The 23053-nt window shown below is 38.6% G+C and overlaps 1 protein-coding gene and 1 long non-coding RNA gene across 6 annotated transcripts in view; one reads left to right on the top strand and one right to left on the bottom strand.

Annotated features, from left to right (window-relative positions):
• dachb (dachshund b) overlaps nt 1–23053 on the top strand; it is a 133596-nt gene that overhangs the window by 103139 nt on the left and 7404 nt on the right. For all 5 annotated transcript variants that reach the window (XM_042400662.1, XM_042400661.1, XM_042400659.1 and 2 more), the window contains exons 6-13: nt 4964–5236; nt 7374–7543; nt 8638–8743; nt 10383–10457; nt 17763–17863; nt 18758–18905; nt 19002–19169; nt 19862–19927. In XM_042400662.1, the coding sequence (XP_042256596.1) occupies nt 4964–5236; nt 7374–7543; nt 8638–8743; nt 10383–10457; nt 17763–17863; nt 18758–18905; nt 19002–19169; nt 19862–19927 (1107 nt within the window). The remainder of the gene's footprint in view (nt 1–4963; nt 5237–7373; nt 7544–8637; nt 8744–10382; nt 10458–17762; nt 17864–18757; nt 18906–19001; nt 19170–19861; nt 19928–23053) is intronic.
• The window catches only part of LOC121888990, a 37103-nt gene continuing 31799 nt past the window's right edge, over nt 17750–23053 (bottom strand). Inside the window, exon 2 of the long non-coding RNA XR_006093405.1 lies at nt 17750–17920. This is a non-coding gene — a long non-coding RNA (uncharacterized LOC121888990). The remainder of the gene's footprint in view (nt 17921–23053) is intronic.

Below are 23053 nucleotides of genomic sequence, written 5' to 3'. Positions count from 1 at the left end.
ACCCTAAACCCAAACCATAACCCTAACCATAACCCCTAACCATAACCCCTAACCCTAAACCCCTAACCCTAACCATAACCCTAACCCCTAACCATAACCCTAAACCCCAACCATAACCCTAACCCCTAACCCTAAACATAACCCCTAACCATAACCCTAAACCCTAACCATAACCCTAAACCCTAACCATAACCCCTAACCCTAATCCCTAAACCTAACCATAACCCTAACCCCTAACCATAACCATAACCATAACCCCTATCCCTAACCCCTAATCCATTCCTCCTCTTCATAATCATATATAATATATAAAAATGTATTCAAAGGTTCATCTGAAGCTAATATGAGGCTTCAGCAGTTCAAATGAGTCAAATCAGGTAGATATCTTCCAAAGTAAATGTCTATTTAGTACATAATTCCCTCATAATTCACCCGTATTAGCTGAAACCTGTTTCAATGTTCATTTAGGTACCTGACTGTTGTTTTAAGACAGACTTAATAAATCCTGAACTTGTGCTTTAAGGATCTACAACCATTAAGTTGCTAGCAGCAGTCATTGTAAGAAAACAGATGAAGTAAGTTGACAGTGAAGGTTTATGAACCTGTTATGGTGATAAAATAACATTTTCTCTGTGTCACTGCTGTACAGCTGCTCTGAATCTGATCTCAGCTGGTTGAGATGGTCTCATTATTATCTATAAAGGTTTGTGAGGTTTGTCTGCCATCAGTTTAACGTCTGATTCATTTCTCATCAGCGGCTTTGACAGGTGATTCTGTCCTGGACACAACTTTTGTTTTATAGTGATATTCTCATCTTTTCTTCTCTCATCAGTTCTGTAAACCTTCACACCACCAGCTAAGATGATGTTTCTTGTGGTTTCATCAGAGTCTTTTTGTCCTGTGGAGCTATCGCTAAGACTTTGAGGTTTTTACCACTGAAGTCAATTCAGAATAATCAGGATATCTGCACTTATCAAACCCTCCATCCTCCTCTCCTGTTTTATTACCACATTCTGACAGCTGAATGTCCACAAAACCAAGACAACATGATTTTCCGTGTTAGATGTTGACACAGCATCATTCTGTTGTGATGGAAGCAAGATTCAGATAATTTACTAAAGGACTAGTGTGTAAAATTCAGTGTTGAGGTTTCAGATTGTAACAAACTGAATACCCCTCCCCTCACTCTCCCCTTCTGAGCATGTAGGAGAACTTACAATGGCCATGAAACTCACAAAAAACGCAAAAGGCCCTCTCTAGAGCCAGTTTGTCCATTTTGGGCTACTGTAGAAACATGGCGGTGCAACATGGCCGCCTCTGTGGAAGAGGACCTGCTCCCTCTGTAGATATAAAGCCTCATTTAAGGTAACGAAAACACAACGATTCTTATTTTTAAGTGATTATACACTAATTAAAGCATACTTATAAATATTATATTCCATTTATGCAAATAGATCCCTTTAAATCTTACACACTGGTCCTTTAAGTGAAAGTCACAATATCAACTTATAAAAATACTGTTTAAAAACAGGTAAAGGTCGTGCATTTAAAATTTTATTCAAATAAATATTAGAAGAAAAAATATACAAGTAATGCAGAAGACATTACTCCGCCTGTGAATGTAATATTGTTATACACATTATATTAATAGATTCATATTACTGATGCCTTCATGTACAAGAAGCATTTTACTTGTAGTCAGTCGAGGTGATGCTTTGTATGTAAATTTGTGATCAGAAAAGTAACTAAGTAAAGTAAACGCGGTGCAGTAAAAAGTACAATAATTCCCTCTGAAACGTGGTGGACTGGATAAAGTAACCTTAATGGGAAGTAAAGTAGAAGTACCTTTAAAAACTGTGCTGAAGTAAATATTTCCTCTTTCAACCATTGATTATTCCAAGAAATGCATTTTTTTTACCAGGCCAGTAGCTAACTGTAATGTAATTACTGCAAATCAATTGGTAGAGCTTTACTTAACTGGGTTACTTTGCAAAATATCATAACCAAAGCTGCTAAAACAGAGAAGAAAAGTGAGGAAAACATAAAAATGAGTAGACAAAGGGACGACTTCTTTGGCGCCAAACAAACGATTATGTTTGATATTTCTGAAACGTTTTTCTAGATACCTGCTAGTTTTACAGCAAAGTGTGTGTGTGTGAGTGTTGCTCATCATCAATATTAACCTGAGGTTGTATTTGGTGACATATGGACTAAAACAGATGAGTGTCTGAACTTAAACGTGCACCTAAATGAAAAAACAAAAGAGACAACTTTTCAGTGAATTAATTTTAATTAAATTGAAGCGGACTGAGACAAAAGATGGATGTCTGCGAGAAAGAAAAACAGTCTTCGAAAGACAAAAAAAAAGAGAAAAAGAGAGGTAGATGAAAAATCGGAAGAACACATACAGAGGAGCCGAAAGAGAGAAAATAAAGTGACAGAAGAGAAAGGCAGGAAAGGAGAGGACAAGGCCAAGGAAAAAATGAGAAGTGTGTGTGTGTGAAAAGGAGAGAGAGAACATCTGCCCATCTGTTTATACTTCTTTTCTTCCCTGGTGTAAATGGCAGAGAGGATGAGGCCCAGCTGTCATCTACACACACACACATATATATACACACACACACAGACACACAGTAACACACACACACACACACACACACACACACCCAGTGCAGGGAATTCAGTAGGCAATAATAGAGAGAGACGGTTGCTAATTCAAACTAATGGAGGGAGATGAAGATGGATGAGAGAGGGAACGGGGGAGCAGAGAGAGAGAGATGTAGAGGGCGAGAGAGGCAGCATCACACAGGGAGAGAGAGAGAGAGAGTACAGGAATGAAGGTGTGAAGAGAGAAAGTGATTTTTTTTTTTTCCCTCCCGACAAAAATCAAAGTCATTTTCCAGTAAGAAACTTTTCCTGAGCTTCTGTATCCTGGAGGTTTTAATCAACACGCTTCATAATGTGTTTGTAACTAACACAATGAATTTACGTGTAATTAACAAACGGTTAAAGTAATTCTCAGGTAATTTACAATTTATATGTGCAAATTTAGATTGCTAAATTGATCTGAGATTTAATCAAACTCTATTATGGTTTGTTGTTTTTCATTTTTTAGGGAAGTTGTAAATAGTCAAGGTGAGTTCAGCTCATGAAAATGCTTGGAGGGACGAAATTTAGAGAAAACTATGACAATTTTTTAAAGGGGACATATGCTTTTTGTGATTTTCTGTTATTTTTACATTGTTATGATGTCAAATGTTTGTTAAACATGGTCAAAGGTACAAAATTTGATGTGAATGTATGTAAAAAATGCTCCCTGCAAGTCAAAAGTCAGGGCTTCAACCTGCTCTGAACGCTTCGGTTGTAAAGTTACCTCTACTTCCTCCTCGTAATGACATCAGATTGTTTGCCTTTGTTGCTAAGGTTGTTGCTAAGGTTGTTCTACTGGTCGTTCATGTTGTCCACTCGCATATTTTGCATCAGATTTGGGCTCGAACATGTGCGGATGTATTTGAGAAGTTTCCATTTCGAGTAGAGAACAAGAAAAAGAAGTGAAATCCGACTACTATCGTATGTTTACGAATCTTCCTGAAGCTGACCAATCAGAACAGAGTGGGCTCATCAGGAGGCGGGCTTTAAAGAGACCGGAGCTAAAACGTCCTGTTTCAGACAGAGGCTGAACTGAGGGGCTGCATAAACAGCCAGTATAAGATAAATAAGGAGTTTCTTGAACTGTAAGTCATGCAAAGATATTCCAGTAAATCCCCAGAGTATAAATATAGAGATCTGGGAAGGTGCATGACACGTCCCCTTTAACTAAACAATAAATTGTTGAAGTACAGAGATTTTGCACAGCAAATTACAGTAAAATGTAATGTCTGCACATCTTTCTACACATCTTTCTGCACAGTTTAAGAGGTGAATGACTAAAATCAGAAATAAGCTCCCACACGCTGTCAACACTTAACAATATGTATGAATAAAATATATTTACCAGTGTGTGATGGTAACACACTGAATTTATCCAGTTCTTCAACCAAAGGAAAATGAAACTATGTAAATGCATCAAGCTACAGTAGCAAATGAGCTAAATAGGTTACAGTGCTTTCTAAACTAAAGGTTGTATAACTAATTAAATAAAATCACTGCAAATTGTATTATTAATTCAGTAACCTTTCTTAAAATCACATTTGGTTTCATTACTACATATTGTATTTACATTTTTACTTAAAACATCTAAAAAATGTTCGACTGGTGTTCAATTCAAGCATCTCTTATTAATGAAGAACATCAACTATAAACAAAACATGGATTAAATAACTTTTTCTAACCCAAAAAATTAGATTTTGATTAGATTTTTTTTTTGGCAAAGCAGCCTATTTCACCTGCTGTTTGTGTTTCAAATAATCATCACCAAACTTCTGTTATAATACAGTAAAACCAACTTCCACTTAGCAGGAGTTCAACATGCACTCACTGTCTTTCTATAAGCACTTTCACCTCAAACTTCCTCCAACAGTAGCTCACTGCTGATGTTTTGAAAACTCAACTTTGAAGTGTACTGATATTCTACATATCCCAGAGTTCAAAGTCAGGCCTAATCCCTGTACAATCCTGTTACCATAGCAACAGTACTTCTCGTTTCAGCGGACCCTGGGTTGAAGAGTCCAAAAACAAATATTAAATTTTCCCCTTTTTAATAAGTAGTAAGAATGTTGTATGGAGATGCGATAATGTTCTCGGATATGTCCTCATATGGAAGATAACAGACTTTGCAGACCACACCATCATCTTGTCCATTATGTTCATACACTGGGACACCTTGTCGAGCATTATTACTTACATAATGTGTGTGTACTGCATATTCAAACATGTACAACTCATGTTTTTTTTTTAGTATTCATTACTGAAGTTTCTCATCTTCTTAACATCCGACCGTCTGTGTGTCTGCATCTCTACCCAGGAGGGAGTGAGTGTTCCTGGGATAAGGAGCGTCTGACCAGCCCCCCTGCTGGAGCCCACAGCGGAGGCCTGGGAGGAGGAGGAGGAGGCGGAGGAGGAGGAGGAGGAGGTGGTGGTGGTGGCGGTGGCGGTGGCGGTGGTGGAGGAGCACCAGCAGGAGCTGTGGGAGGAGGAGCCGGAGGTGGTGCAGCAGGAGGTGGAGGGAGGGGGCCTGCCATCGGAGCTGTCAATCAACAACAACTCCAGCAGCAGCAGCAACAGCTACTCGCTAACAGTAAGAAAACACACACACACACACACACACACACATATATATATATATATATAGATAGATAGATAGATAGATACCAAATAGACAACCTGTGTGGAAAAAGGGCAGAAACACACACACACACACACACACACACACACACATATTGGGAGTGTGTGCATGTGTGTGTGTGTGTGTTTAAGGGGGTGGCAATATTTGTTAATGTCGGCCATTTAATCTGTTCCCATCTCCTGTATTAACACTCTGCCTGGATTAATCAGCAGACACTCTACTTAATGACTCAATTCATCAACATCACACACACACACACACACACACACACACACACACACACAGAGTCACACATATAGACAGAAACAAACAGAGACACACTCATTCTCGCTCTTTTTCTTATTGCAGAAGTAATGTGTTTGGACACACACACACACACACACACACACACACACACACTGGGCAGCGGGAGGTGACAAACACTCACATTGATTATTCTATCACTTCAGTCGTCACGAAAACAGCAATCAGTGTTATTGTTTCATTGGAATGAAAGCAGCCGCTGCGATTTTTTTTTTTTTTTTTTTTTGGTGTCTGTGTTTGAGTCCAAGGTCAGAGGTGAAAGGTCAAGGTTACGCTTTTAAGGAGGATGAATGAAAGTTAAAGGGAAGGTCCTAACAAATGTGGTGTCGTCGGGAAGGAAAGAAAAGATGAGAAACAAGGTTACGAAATGAAAAGAGGAAGAGAAAGAGGCAAAGTGAGAGATGTATGTGTGGAAAGAGAAAAAGAAAAGGAGGATCACAGAAATGGAAAGATGGAGAAAAAAGTGGGGAGACAGATAAACGAGGGAATAAAAAGAGGTCAGGAGAGAAATATAGCTTGAGAGAAGAAGCAAGGGAATGAAAAACAAAAAAAGAGAAGAAAACAAAAGAGATATTTCAAGATAGCTTAAAACAAAAAGAGAAAAGAAAAAGGAAATAAGAGGAAAAAAATGCAAAGAAAAGGGGAAAAAAAACGAGTCTTTGACCTCCTCTTTCTTTCGCCTCATCACCCTCTAACCCTTCGACCTCCGTATTTTCTCCTCTTCCTTTCTTTCCCTCCCTCCTCCTCTTCTTTGTCAACTTTTATTAGCGAGACATTTGACACTGAGATGACACCTCTCCCTCTCTCTCTCCTCAAGGTTAAGTTCAACACGAGTTCACAGACACAAAACAATTCACTCTCTCTCTTCTCTCTCTCTCTCTCTCTGTTGCTGCTGTCCTGTCCTCCAAATCTTCACTTCGAATATCAAACAAACAAATGCAAAATGATGAAACATTAAAAAAAAAAAAAAAAAAAAAAACCTGATGTGAGAAGACGTTTCTGGAGGCGAAAAAACGGGCAAAAATGAGAAGCTGGGCTCCAGTTTACCCACTTCACTCACAGTGTCTTTGTAGTTTTTCTATGCTGGAATAATTCCTGATCCCAGATTTGCCTTATTATAGTTAGATTAACTGCATTAATTTAGGAATATGCAACATGTTAACATAAATAGGGATGTGCACTTATCAAATTTTCTCGCTACAATTAGTGTATAAGTAAAAATATTACGATATAATAATCCTGAAAATTTCCTGTAACCATACTATTAGTGCCAAAATATAGTTAAATTTTACTGAATGTTGCAGCTTTGTTGGACTCTGCATAAGAAATATCATCAAAAACAGTTTAAACACTGTAAACAAAAGCAGATTGTTCAAAGTTTAATACAGTTCAATCACTAAATGGAGCTCAGTGTCTGTGCGCCCAGTCATATTTTAAAAATTCATGATTTTTTTTTTCCCCCGTATGAACTTTATTGTAAGTGTTATCTGCTGGGTGTTAACAGTAAAATTCATTCTTGAAAGGCAGATAAATTTGTAAACACACACAGAACATAATAAAAGTTTTACTGGGCTCTTACAAACCACATGTGGCTAAACAAAATAAAACCGCTGATGAAGGCAGGAGCTGCTCTGTGTTCACGGTGTCCTCCGATAATCACAGTAGATAATATATATATAACGGTTCGCTGACAGATATTTAAACACAAAGCTGAAATTATGATGGCATTTTAAAAATATCAGCTCACCCTCTCCTCCTCCTCCTCCTCTTCCTCTCTGTCTCTCAGGGTTGGACCTGCCCTTCATGATGATGCCCCATCCTCTGCTGCCCATGGGGTTGCCGCCTGCGTCCGTAGCCATGGCGATGTCACAGATGAACCACCTCAACACCATCGCCAACATGGCCGCCGCAGCTCAGCAGATACACACTCATGTACACCGCGCGCCTGTCATCAAGGTAGGAAAAACACAGTAAAACAAACTTTAGGTGTTTTTTTTAAATGGGAACTATAGAGGATCCCAGTAGGTTCCCTGAGGAACTCCTTCAGAAGAACTTTCACTATACTTTTCTATATAAAAAGGTTTTCAAGGAACAATTTGGGGTTTTTCTGTGTTTACCAATAATCACCTGGGCTGTGACATCATATTAGAGGACTGCTAACAAAAAATAAAGACTTAATGAGATAAAAAGTCAGTTATAGAAGCCTCTTGAATGAATGAAGAAGTATGTTCAACTTTTATCGCCGTTGGCTTTATTGTTCTAGATATGTTGATATTCTATATAGATATTTTAAGCATAGATATTTAAGATAACTGCCCCAGATGTGGCTGACTAAACCCTCTTCTTTAGTCTAGGAAACACTAGGAAGATCAATGTTGATCACAGAAAAAAAAAATATTGCCAAACCCCTTACTTTAACAATATTTCAATTACGATACACTATTAGGTTTTCTTAAATTCACACAAAAATGCTTTCTACAATGACTGAGAAGACCCAGGAATTATAGACATTTCTTCTACAGTAGACTATTATACAGAATACTTTATAGATTTTTAATCTCTAGTATGATAGAGACTTTTCATCACATTGTTGACATGTTCTGTATGTTATTTTGCAGTCATGTATCAGTCCGTCTTTAGAAAACATTAAGATTTTTTACACGGTCGAGTGTAATCTCACTTTTAGGATTGTGGTTGTTTTTTTTCTTAACTTCACATCATTTCCTAACCTCATAACATTTTCAATAAAGTGATAAGACAAGGAAAACATATTTTAGACTATTTGGACCAGAACTTACTCACCAGTCTCAACTGGATGATTTAAAGGAAAATTACACAAGTTCAGGATAACGGTGATCAAAATGAACCAAAAAAAAAAAATCATATTGCTTCTATTACATGATCTATTCACAGGGTTATGTATTTGTTTTGATGTTATACTTCCAACATGGCAGTGTCTTCTCTTTAATCAATGGCAGTGATTGGTAACCCATAGTAACCATAGTAAGACCTCAAATTGTCTCTCTCTCTTTCTCTCTCTCTCTCTCTAGGAAAGAGTGTGTGACAGTCCCTCTCTCTCTCCGTCTATCGATGAGACCAACACTCCTCTGCAGTCACAGCCCAGCAGCTCGGCCTCCAGCTCGCCCGAAAGACTGGGTACACACACACACACACACACACACACACACACACACACACACGCACAACAAACACACAAACTGCATACCCAGATCAATATGACAATAAAATGGAATAGATAGATGGAATAGATAGAAATATACTGTAGATACACTCTTACATGCACACATACACACAGCTGGACAGATAAATTAGACACACATATCAATACTACTGTGCATGTACACACACACACACACACACACACATAAACACATCTATGTATTAATTGATTTGTCAGTCGTCAGATAATTAACTATTTTGATAATCATTTAATCATTTCAGTCATTTTTCAAGCAAAACTGTCAAACAATTGATGGTTCCAGCTTCTCAAATGTGAAGATTTACTGTTTTTCCTTGTTATATGACTTAATTAATGAAATTATTTAATTGAATTCAATTGATTAAGTTAAGATATTATAATTAATTGAATATGGTAACATTTTAGACTGTTAGTCAGACAAAGGAAGACATCACCATGGCTTCTGAGAAACAATATTTTTTTCAACATTTCATTGCCTAAACGATTAATTGACTACTTGAGAAAATAATTGGCAGATTAATCGATAATGAGAATAATCACTAGTTGCAGCCGTAATATATACATCAATATAACAACACATGTGAATGTGCACACTTAAATACATACACCTACCTGTGCATAAAGATACAGATGATACTACACACACAGATACATTTATGCAAATATAGGCTGTAATTAACTATTATTTTTGATTATTATTGATTTGGTCATTTGTGAAAAATGTGCACTGCTGTTTCTCAAAGGTCAAGATGAGGTCCTGAAATGTTCCACAAGCCAAAGATGTTGACTTTACTGTCATTCAGTGTGTTTAAAGTGCACTTAAGGAAGCAGGTTACTCAGAGAAAACCAGGCTACGTCGGTAATCAGGGAACTCGTTTACATGCACGACAGTAACCTGGTAACTGTTGAGCTGCGTATACATGCAGCAGATCAGTAACCAGATTTCTCCTCTACCCCCAAACTTATTCTGGATGTGTAGTTTACTGATTTTAACTCTATCAATGATAGAAGACGCTGCTTCCTGCAATAAGGCAAACAGACAGAGTGAAGCTTTCTCTGACAGCGTGAAAGTGTCAGAATTTAATAAATAGTCAAATATGGAAGTGGAGACTGATTTATTTTGACTTCAACAGGCTACTTTGTGCTAGTTTCAGTTTTAGTCAAACTTATTTTAAATATTAGGATGAATCTCTCTGTGTGTGAAACGTTCTCTCCTCTCATCCAGCTGCTCCGCTACAAACCCGGTTACATGTATACATGGCAGAGAAATCTGCTTTCTCCAGGAGAGATAAATAATAAAGATGATTCTGAAATCTACCTGGGGACACCAGGCCTCTCTAATCCTCTACCCAGGCTACAGAAACCAGGTTTCTTGTTCACATGACAGTTAAGACATCAGGTATTTGTGGAAAACCGACTAACCCGGTTACTTACAGTCAGTACATAAGAAGCTGTAGCATCTTTTCTTTACAAAATTGTTCTAAACGAGTAATCGTAACGCAGACATACTGTGTGTTCATGCAGACACACACACACACACTGACTGACTGACTGTGTTTTTCTTTCTTTCTTCAGGACTGGTGTCAGCTGATGCAGATGTTGCACTGACCAACCCTGCTGCACCCATCAAGAAAATAACAAAGGACAAAGGTTGGACCACACACACACACACACACACACACACACACACACACACACACAGAGAGAAAGGCGTTCTCATAAATGCACAGGCACATGGATGCTTTTGCCTGTTTACTGCTGACAAAAGAGGACACACACACACACACACACACACACATTTGTATAAGTGGAGATATTCCATTACGCACCTTAATCTAAACCCTCACCCATTTTCTTTTGACAACTGACAAATTGTCCTCTCCTGGATGGGCTTTCCTCATCTACTGTATCTACACGCACACACACACACACACACACACACACACACACAAAGAAGCAGCGGCTGAACGTGCACACATGCAGAGACAAATGCACTGACACACATGCACACAAACAGAGAAACAGAAGCGTCAGGATGTTCTGCAGCTCCTATTGATCACCTGTCTCCGAGCCATCAATCAGACGAATGAGAGAGAGAGAGATAGAAGGAGAGAGAGAGAGAAGGATGATGGAGGGAGGTAGAGGAGGGGGGGGGGGGGGGGGCTAAGTGAAGGAAGCATGGCTAAAAGGGGTCAAGAGGTCACACACTAAAAGCATGCGGGGCCTCTCCTCCCTCCGTCTCTCTATCTTCCCTCTAGCTGTGTTTTCCATTCTTATAACTAACACATTCTGTTTTTATCTAATTCTTCACCTTCTCCCCTTCGTTTCCGCTGCTTTCATACTCCCGAGGCTCCGCCGCGGACATCAGCAGGAGCGGCAGAGGGAATGTTTCCTTTATCAAAAGGAGTCAAAGTGTCAAATGTCACTGACTTCCACTTGAATCTTAAAAAAAACGAGATGATGTTTTTGTTTTAAGGTGGGATGCGGTGGCCTTACTCTAACCCGTCACCACAACGTGACCCTGGAAAAAAAGGACATATTTGTATTAACAGCTGCGCACCAGGTGTTGTCTTCTTTAAATGAGAGTCGATAACATTTTCATTTGTGATTTGCAATATGTTTCAGCTGCGTGTTGAGTTAGAAAACACAGTCATACTGCAGCTAAATAGTCTTGCTGCTACTTATTAAGCCTCTTTCCTGCTGCTGGTGATTTGCAGTTACGTTCAGGAACATTTCCGTCTTGCGCCTTTTCACACATAACATGACAATGCTGCAACAGATGGTGCAAGGGACAGTCCAGCAGATGGCGGTAATGCAACACTTATGGACACCAACCGCCATAAAACTCAATAGAAGAAGAAGAAGGAGAAACTCATGAAGCTCAGATCAAACTTTCAAACTAGGCAGAGCTGATCAAATACGAATCAAGATTCTGTTTCTTGTCTCAAATGTTTCCAGAAACATATTTTAGTGTTTATCTGTAATATGAGAAAGTTTGTGACGCAGCCGCCATGTTGGAAACCAAGCATCACCCATCTCACAGTACGTCACCCACACGTCAAGTCTTGTGATCGGTTCGCTCGCTCTTCATGAGACGGACGTAACCCTTTACGTGTTTGTCCCTGCAATGTTACTGCTTTCATTCACAACACAGTCGTACTGGTATTTTCCCTGAAATGCTATCCGGGTCTTCAGGTGGGAAACTGGCCAAACAGATTTCCCTGAATATCGATCCCTGATCCCATTCACACATGACCTCATGCAGGAAATGTTCCTGAACATTTCAGGGACAGACTGCATGTGTGAAAAGGGGCTTTAGATTAGATATCAGATTTTAATATTATATTAGGTAAACTTTTGCAGTTTATTTCCGCACTGTGCTTGGTTTCATTTGTCTTTGGACGATTAGTCAATTAATGTATTAGTTGCCAACTATTTTGAGTCATTTTTTAAGATAAAAACATCCAAATTCTCTGATTCTCGATCTTTTCAAATGTGAATATTTTCTAGTTTCTTTAGTTTTCTATGATAGTAACATTTTTCACCATTTTTTCAGATTTAATAGACCAAATAACTAATTGATTAATCAAGAAAATAATCACTAGTTTGTTCTTTTGTAGTTTATCTGGATAAAATCACTTCCACTGTTATAGTTAAGTTAGACAAAGGTGTGTCAATGGGATCTATGAAGGAATAAAACTGCAAACAGGTCGAGAAAATGTTTAAATCTACAGTTGCTTTTATATTTTTTTGCATGCAGTCTGGCTCGTAAAACACAGCGTGTGTTGCTTTTGAGTCTAAAAACTTGCACATATATTTATGCACCTTATGTTTCCCAACAACAAGGAAGCGCTCCGCTGCGATGTTTTGTCTTTTAACTCCCTATTGATGTCAGAAGTGGGAGTGCACCCTGTTGTGTAGGTCAACATCTGCTGCTCGTGACCACCTTTTACCTGCAATCCCAGTAAATATCTATGAACGTGAAGCATTAAGGACTTTCATAGCTGGAAGAAAATAAGAGACTTTCTTTCATGGCAGTCTTACAAACATTTTGTAGCAGCGCTCATTAGATACACAGAGACATAAATACAGGATAAGTAATAGACAAAGGGCAAGTATTTGGACCCAGAGCTGAGGCACACTGGGAATCTGGAAAAGAAAGCTGTTTTGGGTCTGGTGGGGGTTTCTTGAAGACCTTTGACACGTAGTTTGGTCAAAAGATGACAGTGACGACTGAATTATGTGCCGTTGAGTATTTGTACAAATTGTTTCTGTACCAGGACTTCCAAGAAACTGAAGAGCTTTCACAATTGTGTAATCAAAACATCAAAGAAAACAGAGTCCGATGGTTAATCCAAGAATGGTAAATGGACTGTACTTGTACAGCGCCTTTCTAGTCCTCCGACCACTCAAAGCGCTTTTACACTACGAATCACATTCACCCATTCATACGCTGAATGGGTACAGAGGCTACCATGCAAGGTCCCAACCTGCCCATCAGAGGAAACCAACCATTCACACACTGATGGAGCAATTCGGGGTTAAGTATCTTGCCCAAGGACACATCAGCATGTGGACTGGAGGAGCCGGGAATCAAAACCGCAGATCTTCCGATTAGCGGACGACCCGATCTACCTCCTGAGCCACAGCCGCCCGCCCAGGAGAAGTCGTCCTTGGTACTGTTAATACTTGGCAGGTGATTGGATGAATCATCTGTCCATCACGGCTAACTTCAACCAATCAGATCAACAAACATTATGGCGTAGTAGGAGAACGCCGAAGAGGAAACACAACAACAAGCCGCCGTCTGAGGAACTTATATAGTAGTAGTTATATAACTGATAGCAGCATCTACGCTAACCTCTTTAGGAGCCGCCATTGTCGTTATCAAACCTTGTCGTCACACCTAAACCCCGCCTGTAGCTGCCGGTGGTTCCTCACAGGATCCTGATTGGTTTGAACCACTATGATTTGGACACAAGTGCATAACTTGAAACCTGACAAGAAGGATTCTCACGTGATCTCGCGAATCCAGCTGCCTCGTAACGTAACATAACCGCAATGTCCCTGGTTCAGTTCCAGTCAGGGATCTTTGTTGCGTGTCATCTTTCTCTCTCTCTCTCTCCTCTTGTTTCCTGTCTGCCTCTTCGTTGCCCACAATCCAATAAAGGCAAAAAAAACAAACCCTTCAAAGAGAAAACTACAGTTCAGTCCACGATCGTAGACTTCTCATGAAATATTGTAGTACAAATTAAAAACATGTTGATAACTAGGAAACTTTTAAAAGCCACTCAGACACAGAGTGTTTACTGCCCTTCTCAGGGGAAAATAGCAGATAACCAAATGTTCTCCCTCCATCTGGAAGTTATATTGCAGCAATTACTGAAGCAGAATTACATAATAAACTAAACTTGTGTTTGTGATAGAAAATGACCTTACTGTGTGTCATATCCTTGGCCATTTGGGCTTTTTTTTCTGTGTTTTTTAAATAGCAGACTGTCTCCAGGCTGTGGTGCATGTCTAATAGTGCAAAAATTAAACCGAGGTTGAAGTCAAATTTGAGTTCAGCGGAAGCTTTCAAAGTTAAAAAGACCTTAAGTTTAGTTTTTGATGATTGATGCCAAACTCTATTCAGATATTCTGATGTTTTTAATACTATAACTGAATCATAAAATGGATTAATGAGCGTTAATCGAGTCAAAAACACTCCAAAAAGCCTCTAAAACGACGTATCAAAGTACAGTAAAACGCTCCGTTCTGGTTATTAAGGTGAAACATTGATCCAACATTGATCCAACATGAACAGCAGTGTTCACCCTTCCTGTTTTCACTCTACTCCTCCCCTCCGGCATTTCTGTAATCCTCTCCTCTTTTTATACAAACGCCCGTCTCTTCCCTTTTTTTTTTTTTAATCCTTTTAAACCCTCCCTTCCTTCTCTCTGTATTCTTCTTTCCCCTCTCCACTTTATTTTTTTTTTTTCCTCATATTTTCTCCTCTCCATCATGTCGTCTTTTACAGTTTGTCCTTCATCCCCCTCATCCACCGCTCTCTCTCTCTCTCTCTCTCTCTCTCTCTCTCTCTCTTCATTCTATTAGGAATCGTTTAATCTTTTTCGGCCAAACATGACATTTCATCAGCAAAATTAGATGAAATGTTCAAAAAGCTTTCAACACATACAGAGAAAGAGAGAGGTTGGTGTGACGGAGTAGAAACGAGGGGAGAACGAAGGGGGGAAAAGACAATAAGGAAAACAGAGAATAAAAGAATAGACAGAAGGATGAAGCAGTGACAAAAGCTGTTTGACGCAAATTTGTACTTTTGGGTTGAAAAAAAATGAACTTGACTTAAGAAGGAAAGAAAACTTGAGGAAATAATTAGGGGAAATTAAGTAAAGGAAGGAAGGAAGGCATAAGAGACAAAGAAAGACAGAATTCAAGATGGAAAAAAGACCAAGACGGAAATAAAAACAGATGAAAATAACAGAAAGAAAGAAAGAAACACAAAGACAGAACAAATAAGAAAGGGAGGAAGACCGAAAGAAAGACAGACAGATGAAAAGACAAAGAATGAAAGACGAACAGAAAGGATGAAAGAGTGAAAGAAAGACAAATAAAAAATAGGACCTGAGAGGAAGGATCCGAGATGGACAGAACGACAAAGAAAGACATGAAGAACAAAAGAATGAAAGACAGACGAAAAGACAAAGACAAAGAATGAGAGATGAACAGACAGAAAGACTGAGAGAAAGATGAAAAGAGAAAGAGAGGCAGACAGATAGAAAGACGTAAAGCAAGGTAAAGAAAGGAAGACCTGAGAGGAAGGAGCCGAGATGGACACGGAAAGAAGAAGTGAGTGACAGAGAAAGGAGAAAAGGTTCGAAAGATGAAGATGAGGGAGAGACAAGAGTAGAAGTGGAGGAGAAAGTGATGAAGAAAGAAGGGGAAAGGTGGAGCGGAGGGGATGTATGGATGAAGTGGCAGATAGGGGGGATAGAGATGGTGTGTGTGTGTGTGTGTGTGTGTGTGTGTGTGTGTTAGAGTGCATCTTAATCAGCGTTAATTTCACAGCAGAGTTAACCCAGTTGTCAGTGTGTTAGGCATTAAGGGCTGAGCAGACACTGTGACGCACTTACAATGAACACACACACACACACACATATACACACACACACACACACACACCAAGGATGTCTTTAATCCTTGCCAATTAGTACCTCACATGATTGTCTGAATACTAACAACCTCTGTATGTGCGTGTGTGTGTGTATGTTTGGTGTAATTGATTTCTCTGATGCCGCTTCGTTGCCTTTTACACCTTAGTAAACATCAACATTTCATAAACTTCACTCAAAGCTCGTGACATCGTATCTCTGACGGAAACCCGCCATCTCCCAAACATGTATCTCTTAATAAAAATTAAAAAGATAAAGTCATGAACAATTATTATAATCATGTATGTATATTGAACATGTGGATGAGAATGAGATTTTAATGCTTTATTTTATACACGTTTCCTTGAAGTTTTTTGTGTAATTTGCAGGTATTTTATGGTAAATTTTTAGGAGATTTTTACAGTAACAGTGGTGCAAATTATAATAAAAACAGACAGTGTTAAGTTGGTTTAGTTGGTAAATGCCCACTCATTATATTTGGGTTCATAATCATTAATTTTCTAAGAAGATTTAATAAATTACACTCATAAATTAAATCTTTAACTGACTCTAGGGCTGCAAGTAACGATCATTTTCATCATCTATTAATCTGTTGATTATTTACTCAATTAATTGATTGTTTGTTTGGTATAAAATGTCATAAAATGGTGAAAAATGTCAATCATTGTTTCCCAAAGCCCAAGATGACGACCCTACCTACTGTCAAAAACTCAGAAGGTATTTTGTTTACCGTCATAGAAGAACTAAAGAAACCAGAAAATATTCACACTTGAGAAACTGGGTCTTCCTTAAAAACTCTATAATTAGTGCATTTCCCAAAGTACACAACTCTGTAAAATACAGCGTTACTCACTTACCAACTAAACCAACTTTACACTTTTTTCAGTTTTCTTATAATTTGTACCAAATTGCACCTTTTCTGTAAAATGTCCCTCAAAATTAATTGTTTTATACCTGCAAATTACTCAGAAAATTTCCAGGAAGTTAGTATAAAATAAAAAGAAATCTGTATTTTGAGAAATACTTATTCACTTTCTTGCCCAGAGTTAGATGAGTAGATTGATATCGCTCTCATATCTGCACGTTAAATATGAAGCTACAGTCAGGAGACCGTTAGCTTAGCTTAGCTTAGCATAAGGAAGCAGGGGGAGGTCACTGCTCCCGGCCACAGAAATAGTCCAGCATATAATCCCCCATAAAGCCACAATTTTGTATTTTGTACTGATTAAACAGGATTTAATGTGTTAATCAGACAGAATATATATATATATATACATTTTTTTTTTTTTAACCTGTCTCTATGCTAAGCTAACTGACTGCTAGCATTAGCTTCACATTAAACAGACTGACATAAGAATGGTATCAATCTTCTCATCTAACTCTCAACAACATGATTCCCAATATGTTGAACTATTCCTTTAAGTGAGAACAAAGACACCAAAACCTCTGATTGAGGCTAATTATCTTAGCTTTGCTTCATGCTAACAATTAGCAAACATTTGATGCTTTTGATCAGCTAAATTTCTTCTCATCTTTTCTCATTTTCTGATCTGCTGAAGAAAACTTCGAAGGCAGATTTTTGAGCTCATGGACTCTGAAGTTGTTTCATGTTTGTTTGAATAGTATTTTTTTATTTGTAAAGCATTTTTCATACAAGCAAATTACAAAACACAACTTTTTATTTTAAAATCAGAAAACAACTTAAACGAAAACAAATTAACTCAAAATCCAGAATAAATTTGAACTTGATTATTGAATGTTGTATTTTTCTTGTTCTTCACAGAAGAGTCTTCGCTGGGACAAGCCCTGCCCCCCGGCTTCCCCGCTCCGTTCCTATTCGCTGACGGCCTGTCGTCAGTGGAGACCCTGCTCACCAACATACAGGTACAGTATCCTGCTGTTGTTGTTCCTGTTTACACAAGTTGTTGTGATGTTTGTTGGCTGAAAAGACAGAATATGGGGTTTAGAAAGGTTTATTACAGGTCATAATATTATCATTAAGGCTTATTAAAGGGTACAATACATCACTAATACATTACAATAGGTAACTGATAAGTGTGACCATCTGTGTGATGGTGATATGAGCAGAGTTCTCTTGTTTTAACATGTTTTATGTAAGATGATTAGAGCTGCAATGATTATTTGATTAATTAATGGACAAAAAAATAATCTGCAACTATTTTAATAATCAATATTTGTAATTTTTAAAGCAAAATACCAAATATTTCCATGTTCCAGCCAAGATTTTATGAAGATTTGCTGCTGTTCTTAGTCTTATTTGATAGTAAATTGAATATATTTGGATTTTGGTCAAACAAATAAGACAATTTGATGACATCACCTTTGCTTTCTGGCATTTTATATACCAAATGATTGATTAATAAGGAAAATAAAGAGTTAATTATAAAGTTATAAATTGTTGGTTGCAGCTCTAACATCAATATCTGTGTAAGACAACAACTAATGAGTCTTGTAGGACAAAAAAATAGCATCAAACAATCAATAAATCTTTAAATTGTTAAAGGCATCACATGAAAACTCAGACAAACTAATGGAAATGTATGAATTACAGAAAGTGAGAACATGATAATTAATGAAAAATGTCAAATTATTACAAGAACCACTGAAGTTGATTGTAGCCTTTATGCTATTTATACTTTCATTATATGAATTAGTCTGTTTAAACCCACTTGAGCGACACAAGTAATCAATCCGACCAAAATACATCCAGATAATCCCGGTAAATATGTGACAGATTTGTTTGTTTGCTCTCCTCAGGGCCTGTTGAAGGTGGCGGTGGAGAACGCCCGGGTCCAGGACAAACAGATCCAGGCGGAGAAGAGGGAACTGAAGATGGAGCTCTACAGAGAAAGAGAGATGAGGGAGAGTCTGGAACGACAGCTCACCTCCGAACTACAGAGCAGAGGTTTGACAGAAAGAAAAAAAATAAAACGACAACCACAGGAAGACATTTTCCCCCTTCATATAACCCTACTTCCTCCTCTTCTTCTTCCTCCTCCAGCCTCCATCCAGAAGCGTCTGAAGAAGGAGAAGAAGGCCAAGAGGAAGCTGCAGGAGGCGCTGGAGTTCGAATCCAAGAGGAGGGAGAGAGTGGAGGACGCTCTGAAACACTCGTCCTCGTCCTCCCCCTCTCCTGAGCCGCTGCACGCCGCCAACAACAACAAGAACGGTACGACGAGATGTTTGTTGGTTTATTTCGGGGGAGGTTTGTTTTTCGTCTGCCTTCCTGTCATTTCGCTCTCTCTTCTTGGTTGTTTCAACCCTTTCCAGACCCCTAAAACCCACCAGATTCATAAATCATAGGAAAATAAATCAGTCCTGGAGGAGCAGCAGTCGTTGGCGCTATAACGATGTGCAAACCAATACATTTATTTGTGAGCTTTGACAGAATTGACTGTGTATTTTGCTATATTTTGGGAGAAAAATACGACTTTCTGGAAGGTACTGATTGCATAGCTGGACGGTGGATAATACTTCAAAACTAGTCAGTATGAATCAGTCACTGTTCTGGTCTGCAGGGACGATTCTCTGGCACAGAAATGACTTAAATTGGTTGTGAGGAAGCAGCTTAAATGCTTTTTTTTTTTCTTCTAATATCAAAACAATTACTCTCAGAGCAGTTAAAGAGCTTTGACAATTAACATCAAGAGAATAAACTGAAATGGCATCCAAAAAAACAAAAAAAACGCAATTCTCTGGACAAACTGTGGTGTTTATGGCGTGCTTTTTCTTTGTAAAATACGGTTTGTTTTTGACCTGCACACGGTTACAAGGTGTTGTTTGTGTGTTTTTTTTTTGTTTTTTTTTTTTTTATTGGCCGACCCACTGAGACTCTGTCTTGTCTTTTGTGTTTCATACCAGACGCTGCTGTAGCCGAGGATAAACCTGAACTTAATGGAAACCAGCAAGACAACGGCGCTGTACAAGGTACCCGCACACACACACACACACACACACACACACACACACTATCTACACATACACACACACATTCAAACAATAAAAAAAAAAAAAAAAATCACATAAAACTCACGCAGTCAGATACACACTCATGCATGCAGAGTCATGCTGCTACACACAAAAACACACACACACACACACACACACATTCCTCATAATAATAAATATGACATTGTATGCAAGCGTGTTCAAAGGCAGACTTACAAGATGTTACGCACACACATGTACGGTTATGTATGTTAGACACACACACACACGTGGTGGGCACATGTGTGTGTGTGTGTGTGTGTGTGTTGGGGCCCAGGCTAGATTAGTGGAGACATTAAGCAGACACATAGACACTGTGGCCTCCCTTTGATGTGCACCTTATCAGACACACGTGTGTATGTGTGTATATGTGTGTGTGTGTGTGTGTGTGTGTGTGTGTGTGTGTGTGTGTGTAAATATGCCATTGAGCTTCTATGTACATGTGTAAGTGTGGATATGTGTGTGTTAACATGACTATAAGTGTGTGTTTGTGGGGACCAATTGAAGTTTTTAGACCTTGAAGATGAAAATAAGACGTTTCTTGGGGGAGTGAGGACATTTTTGGAGAATGAGGACTTTTTTTTTTTGGGAAAATGGTTAATAAGGTTATTTTGGAAAGTAAGGACACTTTGAAATGAGGACATGTTTTGCGAGTGAGGAAACTGGAAAGGACAGTTTTGGAGAGTTATATTATATGAACTTTTTAAGGGAAATAGAGACATTTTTTGGAAAGTGAGGACATTTTTTTGACAAGTGAAGTCTCTTTTGGAGGATGATGAGAGTGAGGACGTTTTTTGGTAAAAAGGGACATTTTTCTGAGAGTTAGAACATGTTTGGACGGGACATGTTTAGAAAATTAGTACTTTTTGGAAAGTGGAGGCATTTTTGAGAGAATGAGGACTTTTTTTGTGTGGAAAATAGAAGTTATTATGGAAACACTTTTTGAAAAGTGAGGACAGTTTTAGAAAATCAGGACATCTCTGGACAGTGAGGACATCTGTTGGAAGATAAAGACCTGTTTAACAGACGAGGACATTTTGAAAAGAAATGAACAGTTTTGGGAAAAAAAAACCACGGTGTCTTTAGAAAGTGATGAAAGTAAAGACATTTAAGGACGTCAGGATAGTTTTGGAAATTGGAGGCAGTTTGGGAAAGTTAGATTACACAAGTCATTTTTAGCGAAATTACAGAAACTTTGAGTATCAAGGACATTTATTGGAAATGAGGACATTTCTGGAAACATTACATCACTGCAAACGTTACATTTCTGGAAAGTGGAGAATTTTTTTGTTTTAATTTTACGAAGCGAGGGAACATAATTTTGGGAACACCAGGATATAGAGAACATTATCAGAGAGTAAGAACATGTTTATGATAGTTAGAACATGTTTGGACGGGACATGTTTAGAAAATTAGTACTTTTTGGAAAGTGGAGGCATTTTTGAGAGAATGAGGACTTTTTTTTTGTGTGGAAAATATAAGTTATTGTGGAAAGTGAGGACAGTTTTAGAAAATCAAGACATTTTTGGAAAGTAAAGGCCTGTTTAACAGACGAGGACATTGTTGGAAAGACGGGGACCTTTTGAGAAGAAATTAATAGTTTTGGAAAAAACCACGGCATCTTTGGAAAGTAATGACATTTAAGGAAGTGAGGATACTTTTTGGAAATTGGAGGCAGTTTGGGAAAGTTAGATTATGCAAATCAATTTTAGTGAAATTGCAGAAACTTTGAGTATCAAGGACATTTATTGAAAATGAGGACGTTTCTGGAAACATTACATCACTACAAACGTTACATTTTTGCAAAGTGGAGAATTTTTATTTAATTTCAGGAAGCGAGGGAACATAAATTTGGGAACATTTTCAGAGAGTAAGGACATTTTTCAGAAAGCGAGGACACTGTCGGGGTAGTTGGATGATTTTTAGAGAATGAGGACTTTCAGAAAGTGGAGACGTGTTTGTAAAATGAGGCCTCTTTTTTAAAAAACTATATTGTGCTTATGTGTGTTCAGTGTGTGTGTGTGTGTGTGTTTGTGGTCTTCAATCTTCCATATCGAGAGTGACATTAGATCAGAAAATGATGACAAGGCGTCCGGTCTTCACTTCTTCAAAGGGGCTGCTTGAGGGTTGAGACAGAATTAAGTTTAGTTGGGAGTTGTGAGCTGGAGAATGCATTACGGCGATGAAGGTCCTCACAAGTACAGTACTGATGTGTGTGTTAGTATGCATGTGTCGTCCTCTTTCCACCAGCTGTGCTCAGTCCTCCCTGACATTGAAAACCTTCACTTGAAACTCTGCGTGTGTATAAATGAATATCTACAGGCACACACACACACACTTTCTCTGTGTGTGTGTGTGTGTGTGTGTGTGCGCTCTGTACCTGTCGCTGTGCGTTCCAGAGTGTGTGTGTGTGTGTGTGTGTTTGTGTGTTTGATCCACACTCTGGTGAGACAGGGAACTCTAATTAGCTCTCTCTCCTCTTTAGACCCCTTTTAGATCCCCTCTCTTCTGCAAGCCAAGCACTCCGACAAACACACACACACACACACACACACACACACACACAGACCCACCTGATTTCATTAATGTTGATTGGCCCAGTAGGACCCCTTTGCTGCTTTGCTCACATATACACACACACTCACACACACACACTGACAAACACACACTCATCCCTCCTGCCATAAAAGCATTTTGCACCTACGGTGGTTTACACGCACACACACACACACACCTCTCCCCTGCCTCTCCCACCTTCCACACTCTTAATTAACGAGTGAGGAGAAAACTGCTGAATACAAAGAAAGACATCGCATTACAATCAGAAAGAGAGGGAGAGAAAGAAAGAAAGAAGGGAGGAAAGAAGAGAGAGAGAGAGAGAGAGAGAGAGAGAGAGGGTTAAACAGGAAAAAAAAGTACAATTGGTTTTTTCTTGGTTGTTCAAAGCTGACTGGACTAATTGGCTCTAAAATAATAAATAAATAAATAAAAAGTAGAAGAGGAAGATGAGGAAACGGAGGAAAGAAAGTGAGGAAGAAGAGGTAGAAGAAAGAGGGGATGAAAGGA

The sequence above is a fragment of the Thunnus maccoyii genome, chromosome 22 (genome assembly GCF_910596095.1).
Source record: "Thunnus maccoyii chromosome 22, fThuMac1.1, whole genome shotgun sequence".
Lineage (NCBI taxonomy): Eukaryota > Metazoa > Chordata > Actinopteri > Scombriformes > Scombridae > Thunnus > Thunnus maccoyii.
This window is presented reverse-complemented; position numbering and strand designations above follow the sequence as displayed.